This window comes from Crocuta crocuta, unplaced genomic scaffold, assembly GCF_008692635.1.
Source record: "Crocuta crocuta isolate KB4526 unplaced genomic scaffold, BGI_CrCroc_1.0 scaffold70, whole genome shotgun sequence".
NCBI lineage: Eukaryota > Metazoa > Chordata > Mammalia > Carnivora > Hyaenidae > Crocuta > Crocuta crocuta.
Window position 1 is genome coordinate 16,970,589 of NW_027528417.1, and position 17,198 is coordinate 16,987,786.

The 17,198-nt window shown below is 48.0% G+C and overlaps 1 protein-coding gene across 1 annotated transcript; it reads left to right on the forward strand.

Moving 5' to 3' along the window:
• Nucleotides 1-2,871: 2,871 nt before the first annotated feature.
• On the forward strand, nucleotides 2,872-4,608 carry MAGEF1 (MAGE family member F1). Its single transcript, XM_077754561.1, has one exon. It carries the CDS (start codon nucleotides 3,126-3,128, stop codon nucleotides 4,083-4,085), a length of 960 nt encoding a protein of 319 aa, XP_077610687.1. The 5' UTR covers nucleotides 2,872-3,125; the 3' UTR covers nucleotides 4,086-4,608.
• The last annotated feature ends 12,590 nt before the right edge of the window (nucleotides 4,609-17,198 follow it).

The following is a 17,198-nucleotide window of genomic DNA, read 5'->3' on the forward strand; positions in this document are numbered from 1 at the left end:
TGGAGGACTCTATTGCCAAGTTTAGAAGGAATCCAACGAGATAACCCTGGCTCTCCACCAAAGCATTCACTGGCCTTAGAAGGAGTGTCAGGACTTGACATTTCTTTACTTAATCTTTTTTGGCCAGACGGTTTTTTCAACCAGGAATGTGTAAACTCGTTCCAAAACGTCTGCATGAGAGACGAGTCACACTCATTACTGAGATTTTTCTACCACTTCTCTTAAAAAAAAAAAAAAAAAAGCGCTGTAACATTTTATATTTCTTAATGATGCAGCACTTTAAAAGTATGTTTACATTTATAATCTTACCCTCAAAATAACCCTGTGGGGACAGGCAAAGCATGGGTTGTCAGGCCTAAAGATGAGCAAACAGTAGCCCAGAGAGGTTAAGTGTCCTGTGCAATGTCACAGAATGAGTGAGGAGGGACACCAGAACTCAGATCTTCTGATCTAGTTCAGCACTTTGTTCTGGGACACACCTTTCCTACACCCACAGAGTGTTGGACATTTCCAAGATAATTCATCCTGCAATTCTGCTTCTCCAGTGCAACTCCCTTATCCCTTTCCACATACTAAACAGTAGCCTAGAGTAGGCTACAAAAGGAAGGTTTCAAGGTAGTAGTCATTGAAGTATTTGTTTTGCTGCCCCTCCCAAGCAAATATGTATACATTTCCTCCCTTTTAATAGCTTAGGTAAAGATTGCTTTAAAAGTCTGCCTATCCAATATAAGATAAGCACAATCAAAACTGTAAAAATGACTGCCTATGTCCCTTCCAGTAGAACACAATCCAGGGATTGTCAAATGATTAAACAAAGTCATTCACTTTTTATACCACCTCCCACCTCTTATACCCAAAGGCCTATTCATTTAGTATTTTTAAAATAGTTTTTAATAACTTTGAGGTATAATTTATATTTTGTGAGATGCAAAGAAATTAAGGCTACAGTTTAGTAAGTTTCGACAAGTACAGCCAAATCAAGACAGAGAATATCTCCATCACTCCCAGAAAGTTCCTGCATACCCCTTTCCAGTCAACCCACTCCAGACCTCTGCTGTTCCCATTTCTATCACCAGAGATTAGTTTAGCCTGTCTTGAACATCCAATTAAATGGACTCATATTGGATGCAATCTTTTATATCTTTCTTTTCTCACTCAACATAATATCTGCCAGACCCATCCAGGTTGCATCAGTAGTTCCTTTTTTTTTTTTTTTATTTGGATGCCTAGTATTACATTATTTACTCAGTTTTTTAAATCCAGTCTTATTACTGCTAATTTGTCCCTCGAAATTCTTTCCATTCAGTGTATCTCCAGTATGCTCCTTTCCATGCAAGGAGCTCCTGCATATCTCCTTGGCAATGCTTGAATTAAGAGAAATATGTAAATGGCCTCTTTTATCTCTTAGCACTGTCTTCCAGGTAGGAGTGGTTCTCTCTACCTTCAGGAGAGACAGATAACCAGGCAGTCTAGCACAAGTACATGAAGACAGTCACAAGTACAGTCTTCATATAGAGAGATCTAGGCTGTTGTTTCCGGTCCAGCTCTTAACAGATAGTTGGTTTGGAACAGGTGATTTCTGTAACTATTTTCCCATTTGTAAAATGAGGATAATAATACCTTCTTAATAGAGATTTGTGAGGACTAAATTATATTGTACTCAAAATGTTTGGCACAGTGGGAAGGTAACACTTACTGAGCCCTGGGAAGGAAAGAAGGAAGGAAGGAAGGAAGGAAGGAAGGAAGGAAGGAAGGAAGGAAGGAAGGAAGGAGGGAAGGAAGGAAGGAAGGAAGGAAGGAAGGAAGGAAGGAAGGAAGGAGAAGTGAGAGAGAGAGGAGAAAGAACTGGGGTATGTCGGGGCATCTGGGTGGTTCAGCTGGTTGAGTGTGGGATTCTTGATTTCTGCCGAGGTCATGATCTCAAGATTGCGGGTCCGGCTCCATGCTGAGTGTGGAGCCTGCTTGGGATTCTCTCTCTTCCTGTCCTATTGCATGCCCCCCCACCCCAATGCGTGCTCTCTTCCACAAAATTTGAAAAAGGAAAAAAGAAGTGGGGGTAAAAAGAAAAAGTAATGGGAGTAAAGTTTGATTAGGTCAAAGAATCTCCCCATTCCTCCAGTCAGTCGTTATTTCTGAAGTTATGAAGCCAGCTGTACTTCATTATATCTCATCAATTTCCTTTCATCCCTGTATAATCTGCTATCCTCACTCCCTCATTATCCATTTTATAATATTTATGGAGACGCTCTAGGTGCCAGGCACTGTTCTGGGCGCTGGGAATACATCAATGAACAAGACAGGCCAAGACTCAGTTCCTATTCTGCACTATAATAATACTCCAAACTGGATTCCCAGCTTTTGGTGTCCCTACTCCAATCCATCCTGCAGACTGCCACCGGGGCAAACTGTAAAGATACAGATCTGGTCCCAAGATTCCCTTGCTTAAACTCCCTGTAGTCGTTTCCCATCGTGTTGAAAATAAATTTCAATATCCCTCGTGTCCTCTTCAAAGTTCTGCCCCAATTGGCCCCCACAGCCTTATCTCCAAGCCTTCACCTCTCTGCACCCTGCACCTGGGGCAGCAAAATCGCGGAAAACCCTAAATACACACTCTTAACAAACAAGCACTTGCTGAAAAAGCGTGGCTAGAACTCCATTCCTATTTCAACCCTGTCGATGGACACATTTCCCATTCTTCACGTCTTGGATGAAAAAGCCCTAGTTAGCCCCCTCCGGCTCTGGAGCCTAAATGGCAGCACTGAGGGCACGGTTCCCACCACCCTGGCACGGAAACCCAAACCCAGAGGGAGCCGGAAGGGGAGGGGCTTCGCGCGGCCCCGGGGCCACCATCTTGGCGGAGCTGGCCGGAAGTGCCCGGGCGACCGGGTGCGCGGGCGCGCATTGAGGCTGCGCCGGGGCCGCGCCGCTGGTCTGTGCCGCGGCGTTGCGGCAACCCTGCCGAGTCCTGTGCTGTGCCGCCCAGCAGCCCGAAAGCCCCCTCTGACCGCTCTCCTAGTCCTCCTCCCGTCGCCCCAGCCATTGTCCCGCCCCTCCGCCGGGGTTTGCGCAGCGGCTTGCACACCCTTCGGCCCGTGTACGCGCTCTGCACCTGCCTCCCCGAAAACATGTTGCAGAAACCCGAGAGCGGAGCTCTCCCCATCCCGCAGGCCGAGGGGGAGAAGGATGGTGGCCGTGACGGTGAGACCCAGGCCCTGACCGCCTCGCAGGAGGAGGCCCCGAGCCGCCTCCGGCAGGAGAGCTCCAAGGAGGATCGTGGCGCCGGGAGGGAGGAGGGGGCTGCGGAGCCCGCCATCACCCCAAAAGGCGCGAGGACCTTGGCAGCCAAAGCCTTGGCCCGGCGCAGGGCCTACCGCCGTCTGGATCGGACGGTGGCCGAGCTGGTGCAGTTCCTGCTGGTGAAGGACAAGAAAAAGAGCCCCATCACTCGCTCCGAGATGGTGAAATACGTTATCGGAGACTTGAAGGATCTGTTCCCTGAGATCATCGCAAGGGCCGCAGAGCATCTGCGGTATGTCTTTGGTTTCGAGCTGAAACAGCTTGGCCGCAAGCACCACACTTACATCCTCATCAACAAACTAAAACCTCTGGAGGAGGAGGAGGAGGATCTGGGAGGAGATGGCCCCAGATTGGGTCTCTTAATAATGATCTTGGGCCTTATCTACATGAAAGGTAATAGTGCCAGGGAGACACAGGTCTGGGAGATGCTGCGTCGGTTGGGGGTGCGTCCCTCAAAGTATCACTTCCTCTTTGGGTACACGAAGAGGCTTATTCTGGAAGATTTTGTGCAGCAGCGATACCTCAGTTACAGGCAGGTGCCTCACACCAGTCCGCCGGAATGTGAATTCTCTTGGGGTCCCCGGAGCAACCTGGAAATCAGCAAGATGAAAGTCCTGGGGTTCGTGGCCAAACTCCATAAGAAAGAACCCCACTACTGGCCAGTGCAGTACCGTGAGGCCCTGGCAGACGAAGCCGACAGGGCCAGGGCCAAGGCCAGAGCTGAGGCCAGTATGAGGGCTAGGGCTAGGGCTAGGGCCAATCAAAGGGCTGGCATCCACCCCTGGTGAGGCCTGATGCAAAGGTGGCCGGCAGCGTCCTCCTGGTTATGAAAGCTACTGTCTGAGTCATAAGTAGTATCGATGGGTGTAGGCCGTTAATTAGAAGCTGTATTTGTGTAACTAGGATTTAGGTTTTGTATCTTGCTGTTTTGTTACATTTTACATACCGTTACACTGATGTTTACAAATGAGACTGTTCTTTTTCCTGTAGGATTTTGTTGTAGGGTTTGCTGGTTTTGTAAAATGGATTGAAAACTTTACACTTTATCCTGTGATCTTCAACAAGTTACGCAGCATTGTAATGCTGTATTAATGATTTGAAGGAACTCAGCAGTATGATCATCTGGTACCAGGGAAAAATAGCTGATTGGTGTCTAGCTTCCTAGCGCTTTTTGTCTATATTGTATAAAGAAAAAAGACTAGCATGTACCGCTATTGGCTTAGCTATTATAATATCTAGAGAAAAATGAAAATGCAGTAAATTAGAAGTCTATCCTGGTACACTTAATAAATTAAACATTTGTTGAGCATCTGCTTCTGTGTGGTGTTTGGGGCATTTGGGGATAGCATGCTAAACAAGATAAAGGTCCTACTTTTCGAAACTGGAGAGGAAGTAAATAAACTAGAAATTACAGTGCAGGTGAGTTGAAGGCTACAGAGGGACCCCTAACCCAGCTGGAGTGATTGGGTGAGGCTTGCCTGAAATTACTTGTAGTCAGACTTTGGGGGTCTAGGGGAAAGATGGATGGGGTATATGGAGGGGAGGGAAAGGAAAAGAGGAAGAAGTTGGGAGTAGGGAAATAGGACTGAAAATAACTGAAAGTCATAGATATTCCTCAATAACATGAGAAGAAAACTTGACACATAGCAGAGCTGGAAAACACTGTACCTCTGACAGTGCTCTGTCCTGGACAGTTCAAGGGCAACTCACCACAGTGCACAAACAGTAATGTGACTATTAGCATTTTGGTCCTCTCCATCTCCCTTCTCTCAACTTCTACAAGGTCCCCTCTTCTACCAAAGCTGTCAGAGACCAAATACTGTAACAATTCTAGAACAATACGTCATGTGGGTGGAGGGTTCATGTGATATCCCCTACTACCCCAAGAAGTTCCACTTAAAGATTTCTCCCCTGGCACTAGGCAGCCTAGGGCCCTCATCCCTGTCTCCACCTGCTGCTTTCCACCTGCCAACTCCCATTTGGAGGAGACTTGTAAAGCATTGCTCACATTTTTAAAAAATGTTTATTTATTTTTGAGAGAGAGAGCTCAAGTGTGAATGGGGGAGGGGCAGAGAGTGAGGGAGACACAGAATCTGAAGCAGGCTCCAGGCTCTGAGCTGTCAACACAGAGCCCAACGTGAGGCTAGAACTCATGAACCATGAGATCATGACCTGAGCCAAAGTGGGACTCTGAACCGACTGAGCCATCCAGATGCCCCAGCATTGCTCACATTCTTAACTAGCCATGAAGCATCATCTACATAAGCAGCTCGGGCCTCTGCAATGCCTGCTACCTTCACTCTGGGGATACATCCTGTAGAGAAGATACAGAGTCATAGAGTAGAAACCAAACCAGAGACGGTGTAGAGGGGCCTGTGAAACCAGCCCCCCTGGAGCGGCCATATACAGAAGAGCTTTTCTTCTCGTTACTGCCCAGGTTTTCAGCTTTCAGCTGTGTTCAGATAACATTTCTGAGTATGTTAAGGTTGGTGTGGAATACAAATAACTAGGACACGGGCCCAGGGATCCAACAAACTAGAAGAAGACCAAAAGCTGTAAGTTTATGGGCAAAATAGTGTACTAGTGAATAGAGAGATGGCTTCTGGACAGTTCATAATTCATTAAACAGACAGAACTATTGAGTGCCCGCTGTATGCCGAGGACTTTGTTGGGTTCCAAAGATTGACATGGGAAGACTGGCTTGGCCCTCAAGGAGCAGAAATAGTAATAATTTCTCATATTTGCATTTTCTCACCAGCAATGTGTGCACCTGAGGGTCAGATTACTTGGTGATCTGACAGCCCCAAGACTAGAGTCCCAAGCCCTTGACCCCCAATCTAGTGTGTTTCATTTCAGCACATTGTTCCCCATTCCTGGCTTCCAGTATGTTGTGTGTGATTTTAGTTATCACAATTCCAAAACACAAGCGGGGCCTGTATATTTATGTCCAGTTGCCACAGTAGTCCTTATGGTGGTGACCTGGTATAAGGACACTCCCCCCCCATTTTACCTGGAGCAGATGTGACTATGCTGAAATTCAGACATGTAACACCTAGCAAAGACAGTACTGATAACAGTACCATTTATTAAACATCCACCATAGGCTAAAGGCATTTCTCCCCTGCTTTTCACAACCATACTGCAAAGTAGGTATTACTAAATACCTCCATTTCATAGATATTAAAGATGGTAATTCTTGCCATTTATTCAATACCTAAGAGAAGCCAGCTTTTCAATGCTTTTTATAACTTTTCATGATTTTTAGAACAATTTTACAGGGTAGATATCTGTTCCATTTTGCACAAAGCAAATAGAGTCAGAGAAGCTAGAAAGTTCTCACAGATAGTATGTAACAAGGATTGCCACTGAGGTCTGAGTCAAAAGCTTACACTTTTCACTATTTTACATTTTCTTCTTTTTGGGAGTCTTTCCAGGCTTGGGTCATCTATGTCTGGACTCGTGTTCTTTCTTTAAACACTGCTGTCTCTCTGGAGATACAAACAAGGATTATGTAGCCAGGCTAATTATGACAAGACACTGGCCTGCAGGGGGGTAAAAAGGAAGCTAAAATAAAGTTGAAGAATTATCTGTGAACACTGATCACAGCTTGGCTCGCTCTCTCCCCAGTGTGCTCAGAGTGCTGACTACATGTAGAATGTGTCTCTCTGCTCAAACTCAGCATGTTTTGCCCTTTATAGGCCATGTTGCTTCAGTCTTTTTTAGTCTGTTCTCTCCACCAAACCTCAAATTAAGACCTTCATGCCATGGAACAAGCAAGTAACATTTGGTGGACCTGCAAATATGATTCCCAGTGTTGTTCCCACATGGTGCAAAAGGCTGCCAGAACTCGTACCCTTGCCTCGGCATGAAAGACCTCCCATGTCACAAATATCATCAGCTTCTCAAAAGTATTGAAAATATGGCCTCTGGGCCCATGTGTAGAGCAGACATTGGCCATAGTGAGGGCAAGAGATGACGTCTCTTGGTGCTTACGGTCATTCACCTGAGGGAGAAAAATGGCCTAGATCCCGTCTCTCCTTCCCCTTAAGGCACAAGCAGAACTAATGTTTGCTGGGTGAGATGCTGGGTGAGGACAGCAGGGCATTGCTGTGGGGCACGTGGTGGCCAATGGATTACTCGAAACTGTACTTATTATACCGCAACTCGGATGCAAAGCCAGTAAAGGAAACTTCCTTGAAGACTGAATCATATCTTGGACACTAGGAAGCTCTCAGTTCAGCCACAGCCTCTCTAGAGATCTGGCACTCACCAGAGTGGGGACTTGTAACCCACTGGAACTTGGAGAATGGGTGTTTGGAAACAGGCTGAGGTTGATTACAGCCCCAACATGTAGCAGGCACAGAGCGCCCCAGAGGTGGCAGGCGGCTCATCTATAGCCCCTGCAAATCAGGCCTCAATTCACAGGCTCAATCACAGTTTCCACTTGAGATAATTATGCTCCTTGCCTTGGTCATGGTGGCAACTGATGCTTGTACAAATTATTCCTCAAATTGTGCAGCCCAGCAGAGATGGTAACAATCATCTCCAAGCAGAAACAGAGAGGACTGACTAAGGTTAGGTATTCTGAAAAGTGCCCTAATCAAGGCCTTTTAAAAATCATGACTGTGTGCCTTTGAACAAGGAATTCCAAACTCAGAAAACTGAAACTCTAGGAAAAAGTTTAGTGGGTGATTGGCGTAGTGGTCAGCTATAATCGACACACCACATTCTACCAACTGAATGCGGACACCGCTTAGTTCCCAAGCCAGTCATGATCAGTAACTATAACAGCCAGCATTTATTAAGCCTTATGGATCAGGCATGGTGCTAAGGATGAAAACTGCTTTGTCTCACGCATCTGCACAACATCCTCAATATTACAATGCTATAGGGAAACCATAAGGAAAGAATCATTCCTTCCATTCTGTCAGTGCACAAGTTAAATGACTTGCCCAAGCTCATGACATAGCTAGTGAGCAGCAGATCTAGAACTTGAACGTAAATCTTCTGGGTTCTTGTGGGCATTCTACCCTTCTGGTCTTCCGAAGGCTCTTAGGGAGCAACTAACCTCCCTTTAGGAAAATAGAAAGAAGAGCTCTATCCTGCTCGTTTACACCATAACCTAGAGCACACAGGCTATGGAGTAAAGTGATGAGGGAGAGGGGCAAGGGGGCTTCTCTGGCTGTAGGGTTATGGGCCTTTTGTCACAAGAAGGGAGAGGAGCCCATTCTTGAGGAATGACCCCTCTAAGCACCAGTTCTGTGCTTCCCATAGTGGGGGAGTTAGTGCAAGGGAAGCAGCAGCCTCAGCCTGAGACTATTCAACGAGCCCTACTAGGTGTTGAGCACAGTGAGCAATAGCCACATTTCCTGACCCATGGGGACAGAGAAGTCCTGAGATAGAAAGCTCCTGGCCCCTGGAGCAGACGGACTTGCATTCCAGTCCCACTCTCTGCCACCTGAGCTACCTAACCTCTCTCAGCTTTGGTTTTCTACCTCAAAATCTGTGAAAACTGAATGAAGGAATTACCAACCACCTGCCACAGTATCTGGCATGTGGTAACTGTTGTTATCATGAAAGGTATTGACTCACTCAACAACTATTTTGTGAGCATCTTCTCTACACATTAGGCATGCTAGACATAGATGCTAGGGAGTGAGATGATAGCAGAGAACAAAAGGGACAAAAATCCTTGTGCTCACAGAGCTTACATACTATTATTAGGAGACAGATAACAAAGTAAAGAGGTATAACCGATAGCATGTCAGATGGAGGTCTATGTCCTAGGAAGAAATGAACCAGGACCAGGGAATGAGTACTGGGAGGGCGTGCAGTTTCAACTTGCCTGGTTAGGGGCTCCTGGGTGGCTCGGTCAATTAAGCGGTCAGCTCAATTTCCACTCAGGTCGTGATCTCACAGTTCATGAGATCGGGCCCCACGTCAGGCTCTGCACTGACAGTACAAAGGCTGTTTGGGATGCTCTCTCTCCCTCTCTCTCCCTCCCTCTCTCTCTCTCTCTCTCTGCGCATCCCCTGCTTGCGCTCGCTCTCTCTCTCTCTCAAAATAAATAAACTTTAAAAAAATAATTAAAATAAAATAGCCTGGTTAGGGAAAGTCTCACCGAGAAGTGATATCTGAGTCAAAACTGTAGGTAATAAGCAGGAAGCCCACAAGCTATCTGGGGGTACTGCAGAATGGGGGTGCTGGCAGATGGTACAGCAAATATGAAGGCCCGGGTGGGAGCAGGCCAAGCAGGTTTTGAGGAGCAGTTCGGGAAAGCAGAGTGAGCTGAGTGGGAGGGGTCAAGTAGAAGGTCATGCAAGTTTGTTACCCTGAAGGAGCTGGCACAAGTGCCCAAAGTAATGAATGAATACAGATCTGTACCCAAGAGTCACCATAGGAGTTCAGCAAGGTGCACTGCACTGAGGTGTCCTTTGGGTCCAGGAGGGAATAGAAAAGAGAAAATAGTCTCCCTTCATAGCTTTTGTTTTTCTAATTACAAATGCTTATAGTAGAAAATTTGGAAAGTTCCATAAGCATATAAAGAAGAAAACGAATTCTCAGGAATACTGACACCCAGGGGCACCCATGGTTAATGGGGTGGCATGGTTTTATGTCCATCGCTGGGATATTTGGTTTTCACCCACCAAGGGGATAAATGATTTGTTGCTACTTCAACAATGAGTTACAATGACAGTGAACCCCACTCCTTGCAATATTTGCCGCAAATATTTCTGGGAGCTCCCACTGTCTTCTCCAATGATGTCACAAATCCATCTGTCCACAGCAGTCACCATGCAGGGCTCACAGAGGCCCATGAAAGGAGCCTCTGCTGGAGATGATCCTTCTGGGGTCCCCCTGCATCCCATGGCTGCTGCCTCCTGTGATGGCCCCCAGATTCTGGAGAGTTGCTGCGTATATACAGAGGTGGACAGAGTGTCTTCCTCCCCCACTCTGAGCTAAGGTACATCACCCAGGTCCCAAAGCAACAGTGCAAGGCGCTCTCCAGCCTCTTCAGGAAGGCTGCTTGTCTCTGCTTGTGATCTCTTGCAAGTAACTCTCTAAATTTGAGATGAAAATAGTCAAGTCACCTACACAGGGACCAGTCTAGGCTTCCCCCTCCTCCACAATTCCTCTCCTCAAACCTCAGGGGCAAAAGGAATGTAAAGATGCTCCCTCTCTTCCCAGGATGGCTATTTACATTGCTGAACCAGAGCATTCATGCTGATGGTGACCACACAGTTTCAAGTTTATGCTACTTTTCCCCGAAGAAAAGGCTACCCCAAAGGTGAACTAAATTCTCTACCTCCAGCAAACTCCCTCCTCCCCTCTTCTCCACTTGCTCAATATGTTTTCAAAACCTGGAGTGCTGTATGGTGTGAGAGATGGCTAGGGTTTAGGTAAAACTTCGGAATGGGGAAAAGGATTCCAGGCCAGGGAAACCATTCCAGCAAAGGTAGGGGAGCAGGAACATGCACAGCATCCTGGGAACTGAGAGGGGACCCGAAGATTGGAGCAGAGTCTGTGGAGGACAGGACAGGGAGCTGGGGCTGGAGGCAGCAGCGAGGTGGGTGGGTGGGGCAAATGAGCACGTGGCGGTACTCTAGGAAGGTGGACTGGCTGGTCAGGAGGGCGTCGCTGGAGGCAGAGAGGACAAGGGGGAGACCCTGGCAACAGTCCAAGTAGGAGCTGATGACAACGTGGCCAGAAGGAATGGGAGTGGGAAAGGACCGGTTGGGGGACTAACTTGAAATGATTAGCTGTGGGAAATGAAACAGAAGCACATGTGAGGCATGACTCAGCAATTTCAAGTTGGAGTGACTGGAAGAGAACAGTTGTTAATAAGAACCGCTGGATGCCCACCGGGAGCTGGCCAGGGGTCAGAAGATGCATGTGGCTTCAGGCCCATTGAGTCTCGACTGCTCAGCTGGACATCCAATGGACACTTACAGATGGAGCAGAGGAGGGACACTGAGGCTGCGGGTAGGCACTCTGAGTCAGCCTCTTAGAGCACCCAGCCCAAACCACAGACTTTCTGCATGGGGAAGTGCCTAGCACAGAAACCCGACCCACCTCTCCCCTGGCCGTGTGCGAGAAAGCAAGGATCTTCTTGGAAGTGTCAACAGATCACACAGAAATGCAGTCCTGTCCCCACAGATGCCTTTTGGGGTCTGCTTCTGGATCCATCTTCCAGATTCTCTTCTACAAATGCTCTGGGGGCTTAGAAGACGGTCTCAGCATGGCCAGGAAGTCACGAAACTGGAGAAGAGAAGCTGCAGTCTGTTGTAGCTGGGTGTCAACAAAAGGTGGCCACAATTCTTTGTGTGCACTAAAAACAGGACTCGTGACAGACCCAAGCCAAGGCTTAAACCGGCCAATGCATGAGATTCCAGACTTTGTAGCCTTTCTCTCCCTGCCTTAAGGCAGACCTTCTTGCTTAGAAAGGAACTTTGCAGGCAACACCATCACTGTGAATCAGATCTGAGACATCTCCACAGCACAAGATATACTGTGAGGGACAGAGGTTCTCACTCAGGGAGAACCCACATGTTCAGACCTCACCTAGACACAAACATGAACTTGGCATACACATGTAAATATATCTCCTCTGACTCCATAGAAAAACATGAAGAAAAAATATCATTTGGCCACTATCATACACCAGGTACTTTGCCTCGACCTGCCAACTATTTTCACATTTAGCCCCACAACAATTGTGAGACAGAGATTGTTTTCCCATTTCATAGAAAACTGAGGCTCAGAAAAAATTAAGTATTTTGCCCAGGATCACATATTTAGAAAATGGCAGATGGGGGCGCCTGGATGGCTCAGTGAGTTAAGCGTCTGACTTCAGCTCAGGTCATGATCTCACAGTTCGTGGGTTCGAGCCCCACGTCAGGCTCTGTGCTGACAGCTCAGAGCCTGGAGCCTGCTTCAGATTCTGTGTCTCCCTGTCTCTCTGCCACTCCCCCACTTGTGCTCTGTCTCTTTCTCTCAAAAATAAGCATTTTTTTTTAAATTGAAAAAAAAAAGAAAGAAAATGGCAGGTGGTTCCTGACCCAGGTCTGCCTGTGCACTCATGGGTTCTTCTTCATGCTTCTCATAGGTGTACACAGCAGAATCATACACACAAACACACCCATCCCCTCTACACTACAAAATCCCCACAGAATGTAAGCTCCTCAAGGGCAGGGATCTTCATTTTGCTCACTGATATGTCCCAGGCATCTGGGACAGTGCTGGCACATAGTTCACACTAAGTACTTAGTGGCTGCTGTTAAATGAATTACATGAATATATACATATATAAAACTCACCTATGCACATCTACACACACACACACACACACCTTCACATACACTTATAGACACATTAAATCCACCACCGGAAAAGAGATCCCAGGCAAGGGGAACCCAGCTCTCAGAGCTGCCCGGCGGGCCTGCTCCTGGAGGGATGATCTCAGCCTCACAAGCCCACAGCTCGTCTCCCCAGTCTCCTCCTCCCCAACCTCCTTCTCTCCTAGCTCAGTCAAAACAAAGAATTTGTCTAAAAGATCTTTATGAAGAGAGAAAGCAGAGGACAATAAATCAAGAGACTGCAAGCTCCCGAGTGGAGGAGTCGACAGAGCCAGAGTCTTATCCTCAGCCATGCCCTCCAGTGTGGCCTCAGTCTGGCGCGATTGCTGAGGCCCTCGGCTGGCAGAGCCTGGGGCCCCGCTCAGATGCCCTGCCAATGGCGCAGAGGCCTGGCCCGGGGGTGGAGGGAGTTGGCACATATGCTCAATCTGGGGGCTTCTCTCTTCCCCCAGATACTGCTTCTTGTGCTCTCGGGGCACAGACCTTCTGCCATGCTGGCCTTGGGCAACCTGCAACTTTACACCCTCCTTGCCATCTGCTGTGCCCTGGGTTTAGAAACCAAGCCGGTCCAACCCAGATTACGCGGCAGGGCTGTGTCAATCCCTTGACTAAAACCCCAACCACCTTACAATTCCTCAGAGTCTCACGGCTCTGCCTGGGATGGCTCCTGCTTCCCTCTTGGCCTCATCCCACTCCACCCCGGCATCTGGTCTCCAGCAACATTTACAGAGCTGTTCTGATGGATGTACCAGAGCCCAAGATTCCAAGGATCGATTTATCCAGATACCTCAAATGACTCCAAATCAGACCTCAGACTGGTGCGTCGGCATCACCAGGGCCTCTGAATTAAAATGTAAATTCTGAGCCTGCCCGAGACTGGCTGAATCAGAATCTCTGTAGGTGAGGCCCAGAATCCAGCACTTTTAACAAGCTCCCCAGGCAATTCTCACCCTCCAGAGTCCAAGAAGCACCACCCCAAACCTACTACATTCTATACCTAGCTCCACACATATATAACAATAACTAAAACATTTATGGAGCACTTACTATATGCCAGGAGGCTTTTTCATGTATTAACTCAGTTAACTTCATGACAACGCTGTGAGCGAAGCATGTCCCCCTCTCCATTTCACACTAACTTGCCCAAGGGCACACAGCCATAGATGGGAAAGTCAAGAATCGAACCCAGGCCCCCTCACCTACAACATGCAACCAACATACCCTCTCTAGTACACACGAGGGTACTCCCACACTCCCTACTGACTCCCACACCGACCACACACAGGACCCTCACCCCTGAGAGCTGACGACAAGAGGAGACCCGGGCCAGGGTATTTTCGAAGGCTCCTGGTCTCTTTCCCACCCCAAGCCTGGCGTACACAGACCTGAGCCCAGACAGCCAGCAGCCACAGCCAGCAGGGCCAGGGCGTTGGCGAACCACGGCTCCAGAGCTCTGGCAGCACCCACGGGCCCTGAGGCTCAGCCCCGCCTGCTGCAATGCGCATGCCCACTACAGGCCACCACCACCAGGGGCCCCGCACCCTGTGTGCCAGCCTCCGCTGCCCAGCGTGTCCTGGCTCCCTGAGACCTGAGCCCCTGACAGGGCCCTCCTGGAATGCTGCAGCTAGAGAGCAGATGTGCTCGCAGCTCTCTCCAAAAACTAGTCTTCTTAGGAATCCTGCCACGGGGGAAAGGCAGGAGGGTGGGGGGAGGGATTGGAAAAACAACCGAAATACCATAACACAGAACAGTGATCCAAATAAAAAGCAGCAACTGTGTATCTGGAAGGAATAAACTGAGGAGAAGAGGCGCAGAGTCGAGCAGCGTGGCCATGAGGCTGCCAACCTTGGCGGCCCGAGGCTGAGGGCTGGGCGGCAGCCACCAACTGGCCACAGGGCTGCTCTGGCCGGGGACTGGAGTGGGGGAAGAACAGAGTCTGGGCTGACTCATGGGCATGAAGAGTGGGTCTCAACCAGCATCCTTCTTCCCAAGGCTCCGGGCACTATGTTCTTTAGTTCCCAAAGCCCCAGCATTAAAGACCTATCTAGAGCGTCCTTCTCACTGTTCTCTGTTGGGGGCCACAGAAAGAGCCAGACCAGCCTCACTGGTATTGTGTGCATGGGGAGAGAGGACTTTCTCAGAAAAGGGTTGCGATGCTCTGACAATGAAGGAAACAAGGTAGGAGAGATTTAGTTTGAGGCCACAGAATGCAGAATCAAAACACATCCCCACCCACTTCTCTCCCGATGAGCAGTGCAAACTTGGGCAACTCGCTTATATGCATGGAGCCCAAACCTCCATGCTGTAAAATGGGCTAATGCAAGCTTTCTCTGCACACCTCAGGGTCAAACAAGACTTATGGGATGGACAGGGTATCAAGGATTAGTTTGAGCCTAGAAAGCAAGATGGTGGCATGTCACCACATATGGAGTCAAAGAATCAGGTTGAGACCTACTTGATAGCCAGGAGACCTTGGAGTAGACATCTAAACCATCTGTGCTTAAAAGAGCCAAAGCCTAGGTGAAAAGCTGTTAGAAAGCTTTTTTTTTTAATTTTTTTTTTTTACTTTAAACAATTTATTTAAATTCAAGTCAGTTAACATACAATGTAGTATTGGTTTCGGTAGAATTCAGTGATTTACTGCTTACATACAACACCCAGTGGTCATCCCAACAATTGTCCTTTTTTTTTTTTTTTTTACAAATAGTTTATTGTCAAATTGGTTTCCACATAACACTCAGTGCTCATCCCCACAAGTGTCCTCCTCCATGCCCATCCCCCCTCCCCCCCACATCCATCAGTCCTCAGTTTTTGTCAGCATTCAAGAGTCTCTCATGGTTTGCCTTTTAATTTTTTTTAAAGTATGTGCAAGTCAGGGAGAAGGGGCGAGAGAGACAGAATCTTAAGCAGGCTCCATGCTCAGCATGGGCTTCAATCCCAAGACCCTGGGAGCATGACCCAAGCTGAAATCAAGAGTCAGATGCTCAATCGAGTGAGACACCCAGGTGCCTAAAAAGCTTTTATAAGCAGTAACTGCTACCAACTCTCACTCCTAAGCCATGTATGAGGTACAGAAATGTGCATTTTCACACACCTGTCCATATACTTCTGTGAGGTGTTATTCCCATTTTACAGATGGGAAAACAAGGCTCAGGAAAGTTAAGGAACTTCTGAAAGCCGGCAGATGCAGGACTTGAACCAGTTCTGTCTGTAGAACCCATACCCTCTCTCCTACTGCAACTTAGTGGGCAGGGACAGGCAGTGTCACAGTTGGCAAGCTGAGGGAGGAGACTGAGTCCTGGCAGAAGAGACCACTGGGGACATCTGGCAGAGGCAGAATGGGACTCTGGGTCCCAGAGTCTTGGTCACTGCAGGAGACTTGGTGGAGGGAGGTGCCCAGACCGGGAGGAACTAAAGCCCCCAGTGCCCCATGACAACCTGAGGCCAGGTGCCCAAGGGTTCAAAAACCGATATAACCTACCATAAGCGAGATAGCCAGACAGGGCCTGGGGAATGAAGCGGGGAGCATGAGAGCTGCTAAGTAGGTCAGCAGAGCATCAAACTGTTGAGTGAGATAGGTGAGGATCTGGGAACGAGCTGGATTATTAACAGATAAAAGGAGGCCCACACAGGTCACCAGGATGGTGCAGAAATAAACTCCACTTACATCGCTTGCTCTGTGAGACTATGAGGGCTTTCGGACGGACACTTTATTAAGGTCGAGGCTCCAGCACAGAAAGCAAGATGGTGGTACGCCACAGGATATGGAGCCAAAGAATCAGGTTTGAGACCTACTTACAAGCTATGTGACCCTGGAATGGCCCCTTCACCTCTCTCTGTGCTTGAGAGAGCCAAACACTAGAGAGGAGCAAAGCAAAGATAGTTTCCCTTCATGTCTGCTCACCAGCCCCTCCCCCAAGTGCTGCCCCTCACTCCCTCTGTAAAGCCTGCCATTCTGACAGTGATAAGCCACTCCTTTCCATGCCTCAGATGTGCCCGACGGTTTTGACCATTCTACTCTACTGCCCAGCATGTGTATCTGTCACCCGCCAGGACTGTGGGCTTCTCAAGGGCAGCCCATCACATGCCTGAGAGAGGGGCTGGTTAAGTGTTTGAGAAATGAAGGAGGGACCAAGAAAACAAAAATTCATCAAGAGGGTTTCCTAAAGCAGGTAGCGGTCCATCTGGGTCTTAAAGGAGTTGGTATATTTGGATAGTACCTTTTCTTCAAAGAAATCAAAGCTCTCTTGGCTCTTTGTACCTGAGTTAGTTCACCATATCAGCCCCTGAGTACTAGAAGAACTCTGTTAACAATGATTATTTATTTGGTCCATAAGCACTTAATCAGCATATACTGTAAGGCAGATTGCAAAGCAAAAGCTAAGAATATATGGGCCTTGTCCTCAGAAGTATAATTGTGAAGTGGCTGGGAATGGGATATAGATAAACACATGGATAATTATAATCTATGACCATCTAGAGGATTCTATGGCAGCATATTAAAGAGATAACCAATTCATGTATGAGGGAGCAAGAAAACATAGG

Bases quoted from the DNA above. Each gene is read 5' to 3' on its own strand.
- MAGEF1 (XM_077754561.1), top strand. From the start codon at position 3,126: ATGTTGCAGAAACCCGAGAGCGGAGCTCTCCCCATCCCGCAGGCCGAG.